Source organism: Hetaerina americana, unplaced genomic scaffold (assembly GCF_022747635.1).
Source record: "Hetaerina americana unplaced genomic scaffold, ioHetAmer1.1.p SCAF_7, whole genome shotgun sequence".
In the NCBI taxonomy this organism is placed as follows: Eukaryota; Metazoa; Arthropoda; class Insecta; order Odonata; family Calopterygidae; genus Hetaerina; species Hetaerina americana.
The window spans coordinates 45,214,029-45,234,008 of NW_027287316.1; the positions used below are offsets into that span (position 1 = coordinate 45,214,029).

At 35.5% G+C, this 19,980-nt stretch overlaps 2 protein-coding genes across 5 annotated transcripts in view; one reads left to right on the top strand and one right to left on the bottom strand.

The window, feature by feature from the left end:
• Positions 1–485: 485 nt before the first annotated feature.
• Positions 486–19,838, bottom strand: LOC139696362 (enoyl-CoA delta isomerase 2-like). 3 transcript variants are annotated; one of them, XM_071595100.1, is made up of 7 exons: positions 18,526–18,802; positions 18,202–18,304; positions 10,128–10,303; positions 6,213–6,333; positions 2,350–2,439; positions 1,587–1,730; positions 486–1,494 (listed from the first exon to the last, which is right to left on the bottom strand). In XM_071595100.1, the coding sequence occupies exons 2-7, from the start codon at positions 18,286–18,288 to the stop codon at positions 1,339–1,341; spliced, it is 774 nt and encodes a 257-aa protein (XP_071451201.1). In that variant the 5' UTR covers positions 18,289–18,304; positions 18,526–18,802; the 3' UTR covers positions 486–1,338. The 3 variants fall into 3 exon arrangements, with proteins under 3 accessions (XP_071451201.1, XP_071451202.1, XP_071451203.1); XM_071595101.1 differs by lacking the exons at positions 18,202–18,304; positions 18,526–18,802 and adding an exon at positions 19,722–19,838; XM_071595102.1 differs by lacking the exon at positions 2,350–2,439.
• The window catches only part of LOC139696359 (uncharacterized), a 34,971-nt gene continuing 33,874 nt past the window's right edge, over positions 18,884–19,980 (top strand). The window contains exon 1 of one of the 2 annotated variants that reach the window (XM_071595091.1): positions 18,884–19,018. The gene's annotated coding sequence lies outside the window, so the exon portion shown is untranslated. Of the gene's footprint in view, positions 19,019–19,773; positions 19,844–19,980 lie in introns of those variants that run through there. The other variant, XM_071595092.1, reaches the window with a different exon arrangement.

The following is a 19,980-nucleotide window of genomic DNA, read 5'->3' on the forward strand; positions in this document are numbered from 1 at the left end:
AATTTTGAATGATTCTATGCAAAAATATCATGGTTTCAATGTTCAAACATTTAGTACATTCTCAAACTGAAAACTCCACCTGTTAAAGTAATGAGATGCAACTTTTACTATATGCATATATTGTATATTTTCCAGCCATATAAGCAAGTTCTTTAGCGAGATAAAAATGTTTGTGGGTTGTAAGTGTAAAAATGGACCGCTTTATCGGATAAAAATTATTATTATTTGAACTTAAATGCTGTGTATTTCTTTCAGTGATGTAACTCCTTATTTGTCAAGTATCACTAAAAGCAGTCAGTTAATGGCCCACAAATGCCTTTCTAGAACTGTAAATTAATGGAGTTTCTATAACACTATTTGTTTCCAAAAATTCATAATTTAAGTATGAACCATATTTACAATAAAATCGATGTATATAGTTCATGGACTATTTGGCATCAAATGAGTATGTAATTATCACATTATCTCTCTAACCATTAGGATATCACACAATGCTAAAATTTATATAAAATATGTTAGAAACCTGCTAGTCAAAATATTTTTGTGATGTTATAAGTATATAAAAATGCACATTTTAAATTATTTCATTCACTAATCACAAACACCCATTCTATTCTAAATACCTTAGAGCTGGCTAAATCACATAAAATACCAACGTATTTTGTAATGGCTCAAATTATAAGTAGATATAAAGTAATATAAATCTGTAATCAACTGCATTAGTTCCATTTATAATTTTGAATTGTGCATAAAATTTAATATTTCAGGCACAGATAAATATTGATGAAACATATAAATCATGTTAAAAGAAATATTTATTAATTTTGAACTATTGTATCTTCAGTGGCGTAGTAGTTCATTGAATTAAGTGTGAGACTGGACTGGAAGATCCTGATTTTTGCTTTGGGCGATGCATCTGTACTCTAGACTCAAACCCATGTGATTTTTCTGGGAATCAGGCCTTCCTAAAAACTATACATAGATGTCACAGGCGTAGGTCCATCCACCCTGATGTATTAATATCAATTGCTACGGGGCTTAACACCAAGTGCTCTCTACCTCCACCGATCATTTAAAACCTTTGGGTCCATAGTGTGGTGATGTTAATTTTACAATCAATTTTATTTGGCAATAGAAAGCATTTTAACCTAATATGATTGGACTGTTCCACCGTTTGTCTCCAGAAAAAGTGAATTTTTTGTGGGGAGTACAAAGTATTGTTATTAGTATTAGAGGATTAACAAATATCTGAGTTGTCAATTTCTATAATTAAATCTTAAATATCTGTTAGGATAATGTTGCAGCCTGTCAGAAAAATCACCTAAAGATACTAGATACTCATAGTTTATTACGCCGAGAAATAAATTTAACCACTGCATTGATAAAATCCTCCGACCCCCATCGCTCCTTCAGTCTTTCACACTCTGCTTCATTAGCTTTCCTCAGTTCGTCTACATCCCATCGACGAACAAGAGCTTTGGTGAATATCATTGACTGAAAAGAAATTGCACAAGAGTTAAGTGAACCAACCTCAAAAGTAGACTAGCACTAACATTGGAAATATCCCATTTTCCATTTCTGCTAACCTTTGATGGCATTGTCACCATTTTCTTGAGATGGCCAAACACTTTCTCTGCAAAACAGGAATCTGGAAAAACTTCACTCACTAGTCCACAATCCTTTGCCTCCTTAGCAGTCATTTTATAGTTGAAATAAAGGAGATCACCTGCCTAATAAAAATAAGATTTCCTTGTTTAAATAATCTCTAGTTTTATTGTGTGTATGAGTATATATATATATAACCATATATGCATAAAACAAGTGATAAATTGTGGATATATGAGGATTTAAGAAGCCAATAAAACTTAATTTGACCATTAAACAAAATCTTTGTCAAGATGAATAAAGATATTGATTAAAATTTTAATCAGTTAACAAGAAAATCCATCTGACATGGGATGAAGTAACAAAATTAATTGATTACGGACTGAATAAATTTTCTTACACACTCGGTATGGAAGCAGGGAAACGAAATCATCCTGGAGTAAAAAACCTTAATATTAGGGTAGGATAAGCAAAATCATAGCATGTGATTACATACATAATTATTTATATAAATATATATTTTAAAAAGGCAAGGTCAGTGCATTTCCCTTCTGCAGGTCCTCGGGGAGAACTGGTATCCAGATGTATTATACTGATTGGGTTTAGCTGAGACTGTCTAAATGCCTCGCCTTCATTTAAACCTGGGACCCTTCAGTCAATGGCTTAATGCTCACAAAGCTAACATGCCTCCCGATTCATAATTATGCAAGCTAAATGCTATTGTATTAAAAGCATAATTCTTACCTTACTTGTTCCCATTATTCTAGGGAATGTATATGTAGAGCAACCTTCTGCAGATATGCCAAGGGGTACAAATGGAGTATGGAATGTTGCCTAAAAATTATTAGAATGTGTTATTAAAATGAATTTTCCAGGTAATAATCATTGAAAGAAAAATTATTCTCCATACAAGAATTAATCATAAAGAGATTAAAAATATGAAGTAAGTTGTTCAAAAGACTGAAAATGATATAAATATTTTATTTCATGTAGTAACACTTGAACATGTAGTGCAATTAGTTTAATGATTAGAAATAGGCACAGCATAAACATGACAAAAATATGGCAACAGCTGCAGATAAAAATGATTTCATTTTCAATTATTAAAATAATGTCTTATAATTATGAATAAACATTTTGATTAAGCAATTTTGTTCACTCTGCCACTAACTGAAATCTTAGAATATTTATTTTGAGATAGCTTCCCAACTTTTAACACTGCCGTTGTGGAATCATAAAAAATATATTATTTATTACCTTCGCTACATAACTAAGCCTTCAATGTATTTTTATATTTGCACTTATAGTAAAGAGTAGCAGATTTAAAAACTATACATTTATTTGTGGCTAATAGGGGATTAGAATCATGTGAGTGATGGAACACTTATTACTGAGGCAGAACTGAAGGGCTGATGCCCTTATGAGAGTCTGGAATAGTGAATTTTACATAGGCACAATGAAAATAAAAAGAAATTCCCAATAAACAATTAAGAAAGTATACCAAACAATGAGTGAAGAGAGATCCCCATACAGAACACTTAGTTGATCAATATGGGAGAAAGAGTTAACGGAATTAAATAATGTAGGGCAACAAGAGAAAGCATTTATGATATTTAGTACAGAATAGTATGTAGAGCCAGTCCAAAAACCTACTTTTAATAGAAGGACTACATTTGATTGAATGATATGAAATTATTCCACAACATCAAATAAAATGGAAACATATGCAGGTCATATTGTAGCATATTATGCCTACTTCAAGTTATAGAGCTAACATGAAATATTGGATGATTTAGACTATTGAAAAAATGGCTATGTTTATCATTAAACATATAATTTTGGTTTTAAAAAAACTTAAGAGGACAGTGAGAGTCAGCTGCAGTAGATACAGTAACACTCAACATTTCCAGCCCTCAACTCGAAGACTAGCCATTCCTCTCATGCCATTGATTTTTTTAAGGTAATCTACCAGTTAAGGTAGGTTTTTGGATGGACACAACCACCAAACAAACATTTTATTACTCCTAACAAAACACAAAATCCATCATCCTACTCTATATCAGGTCCCTCTTCATCTCTGAGTACTTTCTTCCTCCCTTCATCCCGTCCAACATCCCTATCCTGTTCCTTCCCTTTCCTGTTTTACCCAACATTCTCCCCTCTATCACAGTCTTCAACATCCCACTACCGGTCAACACCCCCTTCATCCACTTTTCCTGCCTCCATAGGATTTCTCCCAACAAACCCCTTTCTTCGCCCACCATACCAAGTACTTCTTCATTTGTTTTCTTCTCTGTCCATTTCACCTTCTCCATTCTTCTCCACACCCACATTTCAAAAGCCTCCAATCTACGTCTATCCTCCTGCTTCAGCGACCACGATTCCGCGCCGTACATAGCTACGCTCCATATCAAAGTTTTTACGAGTCTTTTCTTAATGTCCTTACTCAATGTCCCTGTCATCAACTCCCTCCTCCTTGTGAAAGCCTCTTTGCCTAGCGCAATTCTTCTCCTTACGTCCCTACTACTTTGACCGTGTTGGTCCAAAACACTACCGAGATACGTAAACTGTTCTACCTGCTCTAGTATTTGCCCTCCGATTTTAATGTTGAGCTTGGTCTTTTTCTTTCTAGAAAATCGCATAACCTTTGTTATATTAATATTGATTCTCATCCCATACCTGTCGCACTGAATTTCCAATTCACTCAGCAATGCTTGCAACCCCTTGGCTGACTGACAAACTAAAGCTTGGTCATCAGCAAACCTAACTGATTTTACGAATTCCCCGCCCACTTTCATTCCTACCTCCAGTTCTTCCCATGCATCTTTGATCATTTCCTCTGCATACAGGTTGAACAGCAACGGTGATAAAGGGCAACCCTGCCTTACACCCCTTCCTAACACTGCCCATCCGGACTCCCCGTTTCCCACCCGCACCTGAGCAGTCTGAGACATGTACAGGTTGCAGATTAGCCTCCTTTCCCTCCAATCTATTCCTATTTTCTGCAGAATACTCATTAGTTTTTCCCAATTCACTCTATCAAACGCTTTTTCGAAATCTACGAAACAGGCAAATACCTCCTGGTTGTGTTCTATATTCCTCTCGATTAATAATCTCATTACTGCAATGGCATCACGCGTACCTCTCCCCTTCCTAAACCCAAACTGATCATCCCCTAAATAATCATTTGCCCTACTCTCCATCCTTTTGTTTATGATCCTGAGAACAACTTTAGCTGCGTGGGATATCAAACTTATCGTCCTGTAGTCCTCACATGATGTAGCCTTTACCTTTTTCGGAATAGGAACAAAAACTGATCTCACAAAGTCTTCCGGCCAGATTCCTTCCACATAAATACTACGAATCAGCCCGTATAGCCTCTTCCTCCCACATTTTCCTAAACATTTCAACAGCTCCGCGGGAATGTTATCCACCCCCACGGCCTTATTTACTTTCATCTCCCTTAATGCCCTTTCTATCTCATTGTCTAGTATGCCTGGACCTAAGCTGTCTTCCTCTACATCATATTCTTTTTCAATGTCTAACTTTGTTGGACTAAGTTCTTTACTATACAATTCTTCTATATACTCCTTCCATTTCTCTTGGATCTTTCCTGCGTCAACTATTACCTTACCCTCCTTATCTCTAACTGTTAGCATAGCTCTTCCTTTCTTACTTCCCGATAACGATTTAACTTTGCTGTACAGCGCACCAATTTCACCCTTCCTCTGCAGACTTTCCATATCCTCGCACTGCGTCTTCCACCATTCTTTTGCTTTATTTGTTGCCCACCTCAATTTATTGTTCAATTCTTTGTACTTCATTTTGCCTAATTCTGTATTCATATTCTTCCATTTTCGCCGCTCATCCATCTTTGTAATCATCTCATCCGTGATCCATGGTTTCCTCGTCCTTTTAGCGTTAATGGTTCCAATAGTGTCTTTTGCGGCTTTAGACAACCCTTTCTTGATACATTCCCATTTTTCTTCGATTGTACTAAGCTCTTTACCATCCTCCATGATTTTCTCTACCGCCTGTTTGTATTCCTTCCTTTTCAAACCATTTAATGCTTCTACATTCCATTTTCTAACTCGCCGCCCCTGCCTTATCTTTTTGAAACGTACGCTACATTTCATAACAACTAAATTGCGGCCTGAGTCCACAATTGACTGCCATTGATAGTCAGGGTGTTAATGTAAATAACTAAATAAAAACATATTTTCATATACTTATATATATGTGAGTACACCTGTTGAAAACTTCAAAAACATGAAGCATACAAAAATCCATTTAATTGGTCAAAGAATTTCTAAAAGCAAAATGGAATAACAATATACTTTTATTTATTAAAATTATTAAACATGATAACACTCAATTGGCCCCTGCTGGGCATTGTTAGTGATAAGCGTAGTTGGACAGTCTAATGTGAAAAAATTGATTCTCTTCAATTTTTCATTGTTACTCAAGAGTCATTTAATATTCAATTCAGTTTTATTTCTCAAAATAATCCTGTTTCAACCACCTATTTTAGTTAATAATGCCAGTTATGTACTTATATGAGCACTATTTCAATTTGAAAATTGGGTCATATTTCCCATCAGGCTTACCTTATCTGAAGCATAAACTACGTCACATAGCCCTAAAGTTGTTACTCCTATACCTATAGCTGGCCCATTTACTGCTGCCACCAATATTTTTGGAAATTCGATGAAAGCATTAACAAAATTCCTGAAAGGAAAGAAATTATGTGTTAAAGAGCAAAAGAATTTTTTTATTAACTTGAATCATTAGCATACTTATTAGTGAAAAAATTGCTCTATTAAAATAAAATTAAATGTGCATTACTTAATCTTTATTCGATTCAATCCAACATTATTTTGCATAACAACTAAATTATAAACTGAATCTGTGTCAGCTCCCTGGGAAAAATTGATTATTTAGTTCAAAAATCAATCCAATTCCAGGAAATCCCAGCATTTTTCATTTACCCTCATTTCTATTCTGGTGGTTCAACTGGAAGCTAGGTAAAAGCATGTCCTTTCTTTTGCAAAACTCTTGAATTGTATGATTATCTCCCGCTTCCCAGGTTTTTACCCTGTTGTACTACTACCCCATGTTGGTTCTCATCTACTTCTTCTGTTTGCTTTTCTCCTATGAAATCACCTTATTTCCAACTTTTTGTGTTCAGCCGTGAAATATATATTTTTTTTCTTTCCTGTTTGATGTTTTTTTAATATCCCTACCCTAACATTGTTTGGACATTCTTACATTTGTGGTCTAATGATGGGATAACCATTCAATTTAGGGAATAGCTCATTAGATAACATTATTTCAACCTGATTTCCATTGGTACCTGAAAAATCACAAAGCTTGGGGAAAAGCAATCAGGCCAGGGAATCAAACCCTGACCCTCCAGGCTACCACATCCACACTGCATATACAAGGTGCAACAACATGACTTCCTTTTTTCAAACATAAAATACATTCAAAAATAGAAGTTATGTTGCCGCACCCAGTACATATGGATAATAAAAACACTGGACCTAATCTTAAAAGATGTATAAGGGTAAATTACTAGGTCCCTCTCATTACTTTGAGAGATGAAAACTACAGGATATTATCTTAATTTTTCTTTTAGTTCATTTTGAATGCTTAATCACTTTAATCGAAGTGTTACTATTCTGCTAATATAAAATACTGCACATTATAAGTCATATAGACATAGTGTGATTTGCACTTTTTCTAATTGTAATAATCATTCATTATATTGACCATAAGATATTGGTAATGACTCCTTTTTTTGCAGCATGGTATGTTAACTCTCTCCTGTCATCACTAATGTGAGCACCAAGGAGGTACCTAATTTTAACCCCCCTGTTATCACCATTCAGCTATATTTTGTGGTATTATTCTTGCATTGTTGATAATATACATATAGTTATTACTAACAGATAAGTTATTATAAAAACATTTTTTCTTACTAAACTAAATTGAAATAAGTGGTCTTCAAGTATTCTTTGCAATGGAGAAATTTAGTTTACTACTGCATGCCTTTGGTACTAATATGTAGTTCACTGAAAGGAATAGTTCATTTTGAACTGTTCACTTAAGAACTTCCTATCTATTGTGGTCCTCTTCAGTGTCATTCTTTCTGCATCTATTGGCTGGGTGGTGCCTGGGTTTCACATAACAGTGATTATAGAGGTCTTGTCTCCCTAGCTGCCATACTTGACATGTATGAGAGAACACACTCTCAGTTACCAGAATTCAGTATTTTTCTTTTGCATTCCGCTTATTTTAATGGGAAGAATAATTGGGGTAGCTTCTATTGTCTCCATAAATAGCATTTTTATTGTGGCACTAGTGCTTTAAATAACCTTTGAACTAAACTTAAATGCCATTACATCTAGTAAACTGAGGTACAGATGGTGTGCCTAGTAACTTTCATCTGGTTTGTATCCTTTAATCTACTTTGCATATGGCCTAGCCATGGGATATCACCATTGTTCCCAGCACTGCAGGTCTATGGGTAAAAGGAACTTGTTAAGAGCTAGTCACAACATTTAAGTTGTTGACATTTAGGTGGGTAATACAGTAATATAGAATAAACACTTGAGACATTCATATTTTAAAAATATATAAGTTAACCCTAATAATAGGGATGAAATTAGATGGGAACTGATCAAATCAGATTTGCTGATTATTAATGTTTGGTGAGCCAATTAGCCAAGGGATTACAATATTTGGGGAGAGCATTAGAGAACTAGTTTTCCATCTATTAAGAAAGAATCAATGGCAAAATGAAGGTAATGAGGTTCTCAAGAAATAGGCGCAATGTAATAAAACATTGAAGAGGGATGACATAAACTAGAGGATGTAAAACAGTTCATCCGTTGATGAAATTTAGTGTTAAATTAAAATGGGCCAAGAAGTAAGGACATTAAAAGAAGAATTGGAATTGGTAAAGAAGCTTTCACAAAGAGGAAGAAGTTGATGAAAAGGAGATAAAATTAAGATGTAAAGAAACGGTTATTGAAATCTTTGCAAGGAGCATAGAGTTGTATGGCTCTGAAACTTAGTCAGGAGAGGATAAATATGGAATAGGGGGTTTACAAATGTGGGTGTGGAAAAACTAAAATGTACAGGAAAGAAAAATTTTTGGGAAGTGGGCATAGTGGAGGAGAAGAAAGTAGGCTTCTGGGAGAAATTTGATGAAGGCAGGAAAATTGGATAAAAGTCATTTTGAACAGCAATGGAATACCAAAATAATGTGATTAAGGGAAGAAAGATGTTGAGTAAGTGAGGTAGAGTTAGGAAAAGATGAGATGTATTGAATAGAAAAGAATGGAATGAAGAGATGCAAAATGTATGTCGAGTTGAGGAATATTTTTATTATAGAATAGGATGTTTCAGTGTCTGAGTGTAGTGTTATGAACAACATAGAAGTTTAGCTGTATATTGGCTTGTGTTCATCAAAAATGTATTTGTTCACTGCCGTCAATAATTAAAAACATGGGTTACCAAAATGACTTTCCAACCATTTCAGGTACACAAGAAATCCTTCTGTGTTCACCAAAATTGCTGATAGCCTGGACCTCATGTCCTTTAATAATTTTAGTCTTTATAATTTCATTCTAATTAGCACATATTACATCCATCTTGATATAATCCCACCTGAAAGGAGAACCAGTGTAAACCACAAAACGATATCATTGAATTCAATATATTTATATTTAATCCATATTTTTTCTTAACTATAATAAAATGTACACAGTTGAATTATGCTGGCATATCTTTGGTCAAATGGAAGTCCCTCAGATACTTAATAAAGATTGCATGTGGCAAAGAGTGAAAATAACTTTCCAATTTCATTCTCTCTGTTCAATATTTGTTCATTAAGCACCGAGTCATTCCAAACAGTGCAAAGGCAAACAACTTGCATGGCACCCCGGCCTTGGTAGCGGTTGGGTAACGTCCTCGCCTGCCAACCCAGAGGTCGATTCCCACCTAGGTGGATTTTCCTGCATCTAGGGCTTGGTTGTATGTAATTGTCTTCAATGTAATGTCTAAGGCTTTGGTCAAAGAAGGGACTATAAGTCTCAACCTCGCCCAATTAAGTTGATAAATAAATAATAAAGCTTTATCTTATTTTGAACCAAAGTCATACGAAATGATTTTTTTATTTAACATTATTAAAAGCTTTGGCATTATTTAACTGTTTCCACTTCAATATTTACTAGTTTCACTGAACCATCCAACATTATTTGACAATTTGTTATTGTGTTAACTTTATTATCAAGTGATTTGTTTAGGTTATTCCAGACCAGATTTTTCCAGACATTAATTATGTACCATGCTGCAAGTACACAAAAATTTACAGTTTCATCCCTTGGAATGAGACTCCATCATTATTAATTTTAACAAACTACACCAATTGGGCACAAGGGTAATGGTATTTAAAAGATGGGACATTTTAAACTATTTACTATGTAGTAACCCATGCTCAAAATTTTGAATAATACCTTATCAATATGCAGGCTTCATTAATTCTTTCCTTTAAATCACCACTAACGAAATCTGCACCACTGGTAATATCATTTCCACTGGAGTAATAATCACCTCGACCTGTGATAACTGTGATAAATGTTTTTTCATCTGAAGCTGCTTCTTTTAGTGCCAGTATCAGGTCATGGTACATCTGGTCATGAGTGAGGAAAATAATTGCATCAAAAGAGATAGGAGTAAATTCTTAAATAATATTAAATCATTTTAGCAGTAATGACCTTGGAGAAAAAGTATTATTGCAAGATATTATTTTACCTAGCTTCTTTACTTAATTAATCCTAATGAATAAATTATGAACCATAAGGGTAAAATATAAGCTCTAAGCTGGTGACTCAAAGAAGCTGAAGACGAATTACACCAAAAAGAAGAGTTTTGGGGTTCAAGATGGTGTGGTGGATAACATACTGGCTTCCAACCCAGAGTGCGCAGGGTGGAATCCCAGTGGCGGCATATCTTTTTCAGTGGTATCCCGATTCTTACTTGAGGTGTAATTAGGCGGGTACTAAAACAAACATTCATTTTTTAAATACTCCACATTCTATCACCAACCTATCTGGTAACATTTTTACATCATTTGATGTCTTTATCTATTACACCATCTTTCATAAATTAGCCCAAGTTTTACTACATCATTTCCTTACTCATTTACTTAACTAATTACACTCATTTTTTAATCATTCTTCCCATTCTTATCAAACAGGACTACCTTCCTTTTAGATATATTCATCTTTGATTTCATTCTGTTTGTAGCCTCACTAAAACTATCGAGGGCTCCTGTCTGCAGATCTTTTAGATACTCAGCCAGCAGGATTGCATTGTAGGCAAATTAGAGTAAAGGTGCATTTGCATCTCCAAACATTGCACCTGCCTCATCCTTGATTCAATCAAGTCAATGTCTATTCTTAACATCATTACTCGATGTCCCTGTCATCAATTACCTCCTATTGAAAGCTTCATTGCCGAATGGAATACTTCTTCCTATGTCTCCATTGCATGACCATCATGATGCCACCATAGATAAGCTTATCCACCTTCTCTAGTTTTTTCTCTCCTATTTTCTCATTTATCTTAGCCTTAACCTTTCTCTAAAGCCTAATAAATTTTGTTTCATTTTCATTGATTCTCATCCCATACCTATCAACCTCACTTTCTAATATGCTCATCAATACTTTTTATCCCTTGACTGACTGGCTAAAAAACTTAAGCTCAATTACCTGGAAACCTATTTTATAAATTCCCCTCCAACTTTAATTCCTATCCCCAGTTCTTTCCAGGACAAAAGACGCAGAAGAAAAAGACCAATTTAGTTAGAATAGGAACTGGGACGGTTGGGAAAATGTTGAGGACAGGAAAATTAGAGAATATAAAGCAAGAGATGGAAAGAGTAAATAAATAGATATTTTTGACTTATGCGAGGTGAGATGGATGGATAATGGGGATTACTGCAGTGATAGTTATAGAACAATATGCAGCAGTGGGGACAAGAGCCATGAAGCATAGTCAACATAGAGCAAGCAACGGATAGAATATTACTAGTAGAGATAGAAGCAGAACCAATGAACTTGGTCATTGTTCAGGTGTACATGCAACCGAGCAATCATAAGTAGGAAGAAGTCAATATGATATACAATCAGTTAGAGGACATAATTGTGTGTTTTCCTGCAGAGAAATATTTAATAGTGATGGGGGATTTGAATGAGACGATAGGCAAAGGAAGAGATGGTGATGAGTTTAGGGACTACGGTTTAGGTATGAGGAATGACCGTGGGAGAAATCTATTGAGTTCTGCAGGAGACAGGGGTTAGCCATCACCAACAATTAGTTTAGACACAATAAAAGGCCCATGTATGCATGGAAAATGCCAGGTGACTCAGAAAGGTATCTGTTAGATTATATTATGGTTAGGGACAGATTCAGGAACAATGTGATCAATTCGCACAGCTTCCCGGAAGCGGATGCGGACTCTTGACCATAATTTAGTTTTATGAAGTGTACCATCTAATTCAAAAAGGTAAGGCAGGTTCAGCAGGTTAAGAAATGGAATGTAGAAGCATTAAATGGATTGACAAGGAAGGGGGCTGTAGAGAATCATATATGATGGTAAAGAGCTGATAACTATCGAAGAAAACGGGGAAGGTATCAAGAAAGGGATATCAAAAGCCACAAAAGAAGCTACAGGAACAGTTTATGGTAAAAAGACAAGGAAACCATGGATCGGAAATGAGATGTTTTCAAAGAGAAGAAAATGGAAGCGTGTAAACACAGAGTTAGGCAAATGGAAGTACAAAGAGTTAAATAATAAATTGAGATGGGCAGCAAAAGAAGCATGGTGGAAGACGCAGTGCGAGGATACGGAAAGTTTGCAGAGGAAGGGTGAAATCGGTGCGCTATACAGCAAGGTTAAATCACCATCAGGAAGTAAGGAGGAAGATCTGTGCTAACAGTTACAGATAAGTCGGGCAAGATAATAGTTGACATGGAGAGGATCCAAGAGAGATGGAAGGAATATATAGAAGAACTTGATGGTAAAGAACTTAGGCCAACAAGTTTAGACATAGAAAAGGAACAGGACGTAGATGAAGATAGCTTAGGTCCAGGCATATTGGATGATGAGATAGAAAAGTCATTAAGGAAGATGAAATCAAATACCCTGAGGTAGTACCCTGTGGGGGTAGACAACTACTGAAAGGTTTAGGAAAATGAGGGATGAAGAGTCTATATGGACTGATTTGTAGTACCTATGGGGGAGAATTCTGGCCAAAAGACTTTGTGAGATCAATGTTAGTTCCTATTTCGAAAAAGGTAAAGGCTATATCATGTGAGGACTACAGAGCAATAAGTGTAATTTCCCATGCAGCTAAAATTGTTCTCAGGATCATCAACAAAAGGATGGAAGAGAAGGGCAAATGATTACTTAGGGTATGATCAGTTTGAATTTAGGAAGGGGAGAGGCATGAGCGATGCCGTTGCAGAAATGAGATCACTAATCGAGAAGAATATAGAATACAATCAGGATGCATTTGCCTGTTTTGTAGATTTTGAAAAGGGGTTTGATAGAGTGAATTGGGAAAAACTAATGAGTATATTGAAGAAAATGGGAATGGATTGGAGGAACAGAAGGCTAATCCGCAACCTGTACATGTCTCAGACTGCTCAGGTGCGAGTGGGGAATCGAGAGTCCAGATGGGCAGTGTTAGGAAGAGGCTTAAGGCAGGGTTGCCCATTATGACCGGTGCTCTTCAACGAACAAGTGGAGGAAATGATTAAAGAGGCATGGAAAGAACTGGAGGTAAGAATGAAAGTGGGTGGGGAATTCGTAAAATCATTTAGGTATGCTGATGACCAAGCTCTAGATTGTCAGTCCGCCAAGGAGTGGCAAACATTGCTGAGTGAATTGGAAATTCAGTGCGACAGGTATGGGATGAGAATCAATATGAATAAAACAAAGGTAATACAATTTTCCATAAAGACAAAGGGCAAGCTTAACGTTAGAAAAGGAGGGCAAAAGCCAGAGCAGGTTGAACAGTTTACGTATCTCGGAAGTGTTTTGGATCAACATGGTCAAAGTAGTAAGGACGTAAGGAAAAGAATTGCGCTAGGCAAAGAGGTTTTCACAAAAAGGAAAGGGGTTGATGACAAGGATGTTGAGTATTAATTAATTAAAAAGGAATAACCCTTTTACACAAAGAAAGGCAAAAAACATACGTTGGTTCCACAATTATAAAAAAACATTTACAAACGGGTAAACATTACATAAAGTTACATACTTGTTATTGAGAATGAAAATATAATTTAATATTAAAGAAGAATTTTGATTTGCAATGCATGAAAGATATTTTCAGATGGTACATGGGTATGCAAACGTACCTAGTTAGCTTAATTAATGTAAACAAAATATCAATTTTAAATAATATTAAAATTAAAAAATGGAAAAGGAATTTTAGAAATATAGTATTTGTTACTGGCCAGATGATGGTACAAAATGTTAATAGTAGGTATTAACTAGACCTTGTGGCATCGATTAAGAAAATTTTCCCAATGGGCATTAGGAGTAAATTATTGACTTGTACCGATATCCACATAGCAATAATTAGCATTCAAAAATTCTTCAGATTTTTTTTGACATTTTTTTAAGCGATCCTGGTGAGATAGAAAGTAAGTCAATATAATCACAACTGCTGGCATCTCTCATAATATGGCTAATAGGTCCGTAGTAAGTGCAGTTTTGTGCATGATAGCCAATTTTAAAGAGTGCTTCATACCTTGTGTTATGTGAAGGTTCTCAGAAAGATAATGCCCTTAGGAGTTCTAAGGAATCAATCTTGTTATGCAGTAATCAATAAAGAAAAGTTATGTTATTAATTTTTCTACGTTTATGCAAGGAGTAAAGATTTAGTGGTGGTAACATTTCATGATAACTATAAAAATCTTTGTGAATTTGAATGTAATTTTGCACACAAATTTCCTTTGAACACATTCGATTGTATGAATATGGAGTTTGTAGTAAGGTGACCGAGCAGTATAGCAATATTAACAGAGTGACCTACCTAATGAGATGAACAGAACTTTATATGACTCTCTATGCTTAAAGTTTTTACAGTATCGGAAGAATAAATCCAAGCGATCCGTATGTTTCAGATTGAACATAGTTAAATGTTGATTGAATGTTAACTGTGAGTCAAATATAACTCCAAGGTCTTTGTTAGTCGGGCCATAGGATAATTGCTCAGTCTATATTCACAATGCTGTGGACTCCTTTTCCAGCTGAATGTTACAGAATAGCATTTTATTAAATCGAGAGTTAGATAGTAAAGCTCACACCCTTTTTGAAGCCTATTAAGGCAGTTTTGCAGTGATAGGTGATCATCCATTGATTGAATGGTTAAAAAAAAAATTGAGTCAGTTGGATAATAGTGGACCCAGATGGAATCCAGTAAGGATGTTAAAAAAATACTTGTTAAAACTTTGATATGAAGCATAGGTTTGTACGGCATGGAAGAATGGTCAGTGAAGCTGGATGATAGAAGTAGATTGGAGGCTTTTGAAATGTGGATGTGGAGAAGAATGGAGAAGGTGAAATAGACCGAAAGGAAAACAACAAGGAAGTACTTGGTATTGTGGGCAAAGAGAGGGATTGTTGGGAGAAATCATTAGGACTGCAGTAAAAATTGATGAAGGGCATATTGATCGGCAGTGGGATCTTAAAGACTGATAGAGGGGAAAATGTTAGGCGAACGAGGAAAAGGTAGGAATAGGATAGGGATGTTGGATGGGATGAAGGGAGGAAGGAAGTACACAGAGATGAAGAGGGACTTGATGTAGAGTAGGTTGCTGGATCGTGTTTTGTTAGACATCACAAAATATTTATTTGGTAGTCGTGTCCATCCAAAACCTACCCTACCAGTGGATTACTTATTATGATAAATTACTAAATTATGATTGGAATCCTCATCTACACCTGGAAAATTGTGCAAAGTAATCATGTTGTTCCTAAATATCTGCCTAAATATAATAATATCTAACTGATATCTGGATATCTCTGAATATCCATTCCATGATTATCTACTATGGAAAACCAATTTTTCATGGTTACCATTTTGCTTGAAGAAGGTGTTTAACACAAATATGTTTTTCATAACAAAATTCCATTAGTCTTTTACCCATGGCATTTCCATTTCTCCATCCGGACTGTCTCACACTGCTTCCCTGCCAGACTACAGTCTCCCATCACGATTACATTTCCCTTCCATTCTACTACTTCTATAATCTCTTCCAGATGATCATATACTTCTTTTACTTTCCTCTTCTATATGGCTGGACATTGACATATACATTATTAAATTGCTCTCTTATAGTATAACAAACACAGTTTGACCCTTATTCAATTTTATGCTCACTCCTGCAATATCCTGGTCATCTCCCGAGTATATATTGCTGCCCTAAAATTCACACTTAATATTTTTTAATTTCCCTGTCCTCAACATCTTCCTATCATTCTAACTCTCTGTTCTAACTGGTCCAGTCATTCCGTCTTCATGCTGCTGCTATTGGTTTTGCCTTTCAAAGATGATGACCGCAGAAGCTTTGCTACTCCTGCTGCCAGGTATGACATATGGCCAATTGGGCCAAGTCCCATATTTGCCAGTAATCATTGTCATTATATTGTCCATAACAGCTTTGGGATAATAATTGAGGTGATATCCTATTACCTTCCTAAATATTGTTTTTATGAAGGATATTAAAATAAAATTGGTTCAAGTATGTGTGGTTCAGAGGTTAAGAGCATAAGATGTGGAAATCTTGGGCCTTGTGGTGAACTGGGTAGAATTAAAGAAATAATTATATTACTTCCTCACTCTTACCTCCAATGCCCTTCTATATCCCACGAACATCAAGCAAACTTAAAGAGATCTTTGAATTCACAGATTCTTCACTTGATCCCTAAACACCTCTCCTTCATTGACCCTTGCCATGTGGAAGTCACTGCTACCTTACTTGATTACATATTCAGTCTGCTCACCAATCTGCATCACCCCTGCGCTACTTGCTTCCTTAGCTCCCATGCCAATGGCTTTTCCATGAACATATGTATATTATTACTAACAACCTAAGTACCTCCTCCTGTATCAGCAAATTCACAACTCCCCTTTTTCCTCAGCATTGCTAATTGCTTAATTTCTACAATCCTTATCTTTTATACTTTCCCTATTCCAATTCATGCCACATCTCATAACTTGTCTTTTGACATAAGGTTTTTAGTTTTCGGCAATATGGTAAGCAGAAAGGGCATATATCTGGGCATTTAGCATGTTTGAACTTCCTGGGTTGAAACAAGTTCATTGAACACCCCACCACCTTCAACTCATGTCCTCCCCGTTCCCATATGACTAAACTTCTTTCGATTCTCTCCCACTCCAGAGGTGCCTGCTCTCCTCGTGAAGGCTAGTACTGGAAGGATTGGTAACCATTTATATGCCCTGTTAAGTGTGCCTGTATTTTTTTAATAACCTATATAAGAAATTGACTGTTGTAAAAATCATTAAGTAGCATGTTTGCATGTAATCACATCTCACTTGATGGTCCGAAAAGAAGTATTTCCTTTGCCTCTTCATACTTCGAAGGAAAATTCTTGTATTATGAGAGGAAAAAATCAAGTTGAGCAAGCATACAATTGGCCTATTGAGAGTACACAGAAATACTTATAAGTGCATACCTGTGTCCATGGAACAACGAAAATAAACCCAGCAGATGAAACTTGGCTCATTACTGCAAACATTTGTATTTCCCTGGTTATTTGAAGTTCAGATTGGTTCAAGACTACTTTTAATTCATGAATTCAAACTTAATTAATCGAAATTTGTTTACACAATTATTTATGGCATATAAGCAGTGTTTTTTGACTTCGACATTCCATGAACAAAGTGAACTCTAGTTCAAGTCTTAGTGGGAACGCATGTTAACTTGTGATAACATCTGTCCGTTCCTAGGTACCCATCTATGCTGTAAGAAAATGTTTAAGGGATGCGGACTGAAGTTACAGTGAAAATGATGTCTTATGATTAAACTTTATGTTATCCAATAAAGTAAATTTCACGGGAATCCCTTGTTTTCAAGAATAATGACCAATGCTCAACTATCGTGTTAAAGAAAAACGGTGGCTAAAAGTGCATTGCTCCAAAAATACAATTTGTACACTTTAGTAGGTTCATATTCCACATTTAGAGCTACCAACAAAGTAGTACTAACAAAAAGAAGTATTTTCCGACCAGAGTCCTTTTACTTTGCGTCTACATTAAAACCTACTACGTATTAACATGATTTCTGTGCATGGCACAAAGCTTTCATTTGTATAGAATAATATACTCTACTCCGTAAATCAAATTTTCATTGGAGAAAAATTCGAATATCAAAATTGAAATCGCTACATTCGCGACAGTTAACTCCTGAAGCTCCACCCTAGAGTAATAAGGGTATAATAACGGGCAAAACATAGAGCAATGTCAAGGATTTCCTAAAATATTGCATACCAACCTCTTGATCAAGAGCATTCTTCTTCTCGGGACGATCTAATATTATGATTCGCAGCCCGCAATCGACGGACACGGTTATGTTCCTCATTTTCGTATTCCTCAACCTAATAAAATGAATTTATTTGAGTTTCTAAAACAGTATATGTTAATACATCTATATCTTCTGTACACACATTTAGAGAGTTGTAACAAATCCGGATCTAATGAACTAGCATGAAGTTTTATTTTCTATAGGCATTATATTTTCCACATTCGATGGGACATTTGTAGGAAGGCACAATTACAGAGAAAATTTTTCTCTTTCACAAAACATTAAGGGTCATACCTGTTTTATACTGATAAAAATTTCGCCATTAAGTGTAGGGTAAATTATTTTGAAGTGAAATTTAAAAAGTTCTGGTCGCTCTTAATAAGTTAAATTATTTCTTTTACAACAACATATAAGATAAAGAGAATAATTGATATTCAAGAACAGGAACAAATTTCTGAAGAGTTGTGACGTTGCGAAGATCACAGATCAACTGATAGCAGCTGATTATTAATGACCTCATTTAATTCTAATCAAACTGGGTGGGATTGACCAAAAAATCATAAATGCTGAATCAGAATAAAATCCGTGCGAAAAAAAGAAAACGACGAACGTGATGCGAAGCAGGGAGACCTCTGTAGTACATCAACCTTAATGCAAATAATTCATAATGGTGGCGTTGGCCATACGATGTAAAAACGTTAGTCTTTGAGGTATTTATTATAGCACGATGTAAAATATCACAAGTACAACTGCACATGGACTATAGTTTTCTAGTGTTTATCAAAAGGTACGTAATACCATATGTACTTGACCCCCTTGCCTACAAACTAGGGCCCGCCTTACTGGTCATTCATTACGCGGACGATATCGGCATTATTGTGGTCATTTTTATGGACAAATTTTAAACATTGATCTAACCCAGTATAATTCGATCCAAAAAAATGTGATCTGACGATCTAGAAATTCTGCCACATTAACGTCTAAAGTAATGGGTTTAATGAAAGATGATATTAATGAGAATGTACGAAGATATAATTGATTTTTTGTAAGATATTACTTAGGCCTTGTACCAACACGGGTGAAGATTTAGGGAATTAATGTAGTGTTTTGCATAATATAATTAAGCTAGATTCAATGTCAAAATAAGCAAACGATTGTGAAATGTCTGCAGTAATAAATGCTTAAGAGATTTTAGAAATAGCATATTCCGTAGAAACAGCAATCACCCCTGTGTAATCAAAAAAGTACTCTGTGATAAAATTTTCCGGGACTCTCCGGGTACATCGGAAGTTGCCGGAAGGGTCCATGTAATTGTCTCTAGATATAAACGGATCATGGTACAAATTCTTACACATGGCGCGCATGCGCAGACTTTATGCTGATTTTTATCTCTGGAACAGGTTGGCGTAAATGAGAAAATTGTAACTTATTTATTTTGAATTTCAACTTCATCGAATAAGAAATGTTGTAGAAAAATCGATCTGCCGAACCTTTGGCATTGAATAAATGCTCTACGATACAATTATGATTTCCGAAGACGTCCGTGGACTGCGAAGCTTTAACCGAAATGCGTCCCGAACGAAATCATGAAAGATGATCTAATTTGAGAAATGTAAGTCGTTTCACATCTTCAGAACATCCATAATTGCGTTGTGTTTACAAAATTGCAACGTTAGATCTAGTGCTTTTCAGGGATTTTCATAATTAATTGACGTCAGCCATCGTGTTTAACGTATCGTATTAGTTTAA

What these genes read in the sequence shown, in the direction of transcription:
- LOC139696362 (XM_071595100.1), bottom strand. Translation starts at nt 18,288, where the DNA reads ATGAGGAACATAACCGTGTCCGTCGATTGCGGGCTGCGAATCATAATA. An exon ending in TAGTTTATGCTTCAGATAAG is followed by an intron (nt 2,440 to 6,212) that starts GTAAGCCTGATG and finishes AATAATTTTTAG; the next exon opens with GCAACATTCCATACTCCATT. An exon ending in TGGTGACAATGCCATCAAAG is followed by an intron (nt 1,495 to 1,586) that starts GTTAGCAGAAAT and finishes ATTTCTTTTCAG; the next exon opens with TCAATGATATTCACCAAAGC.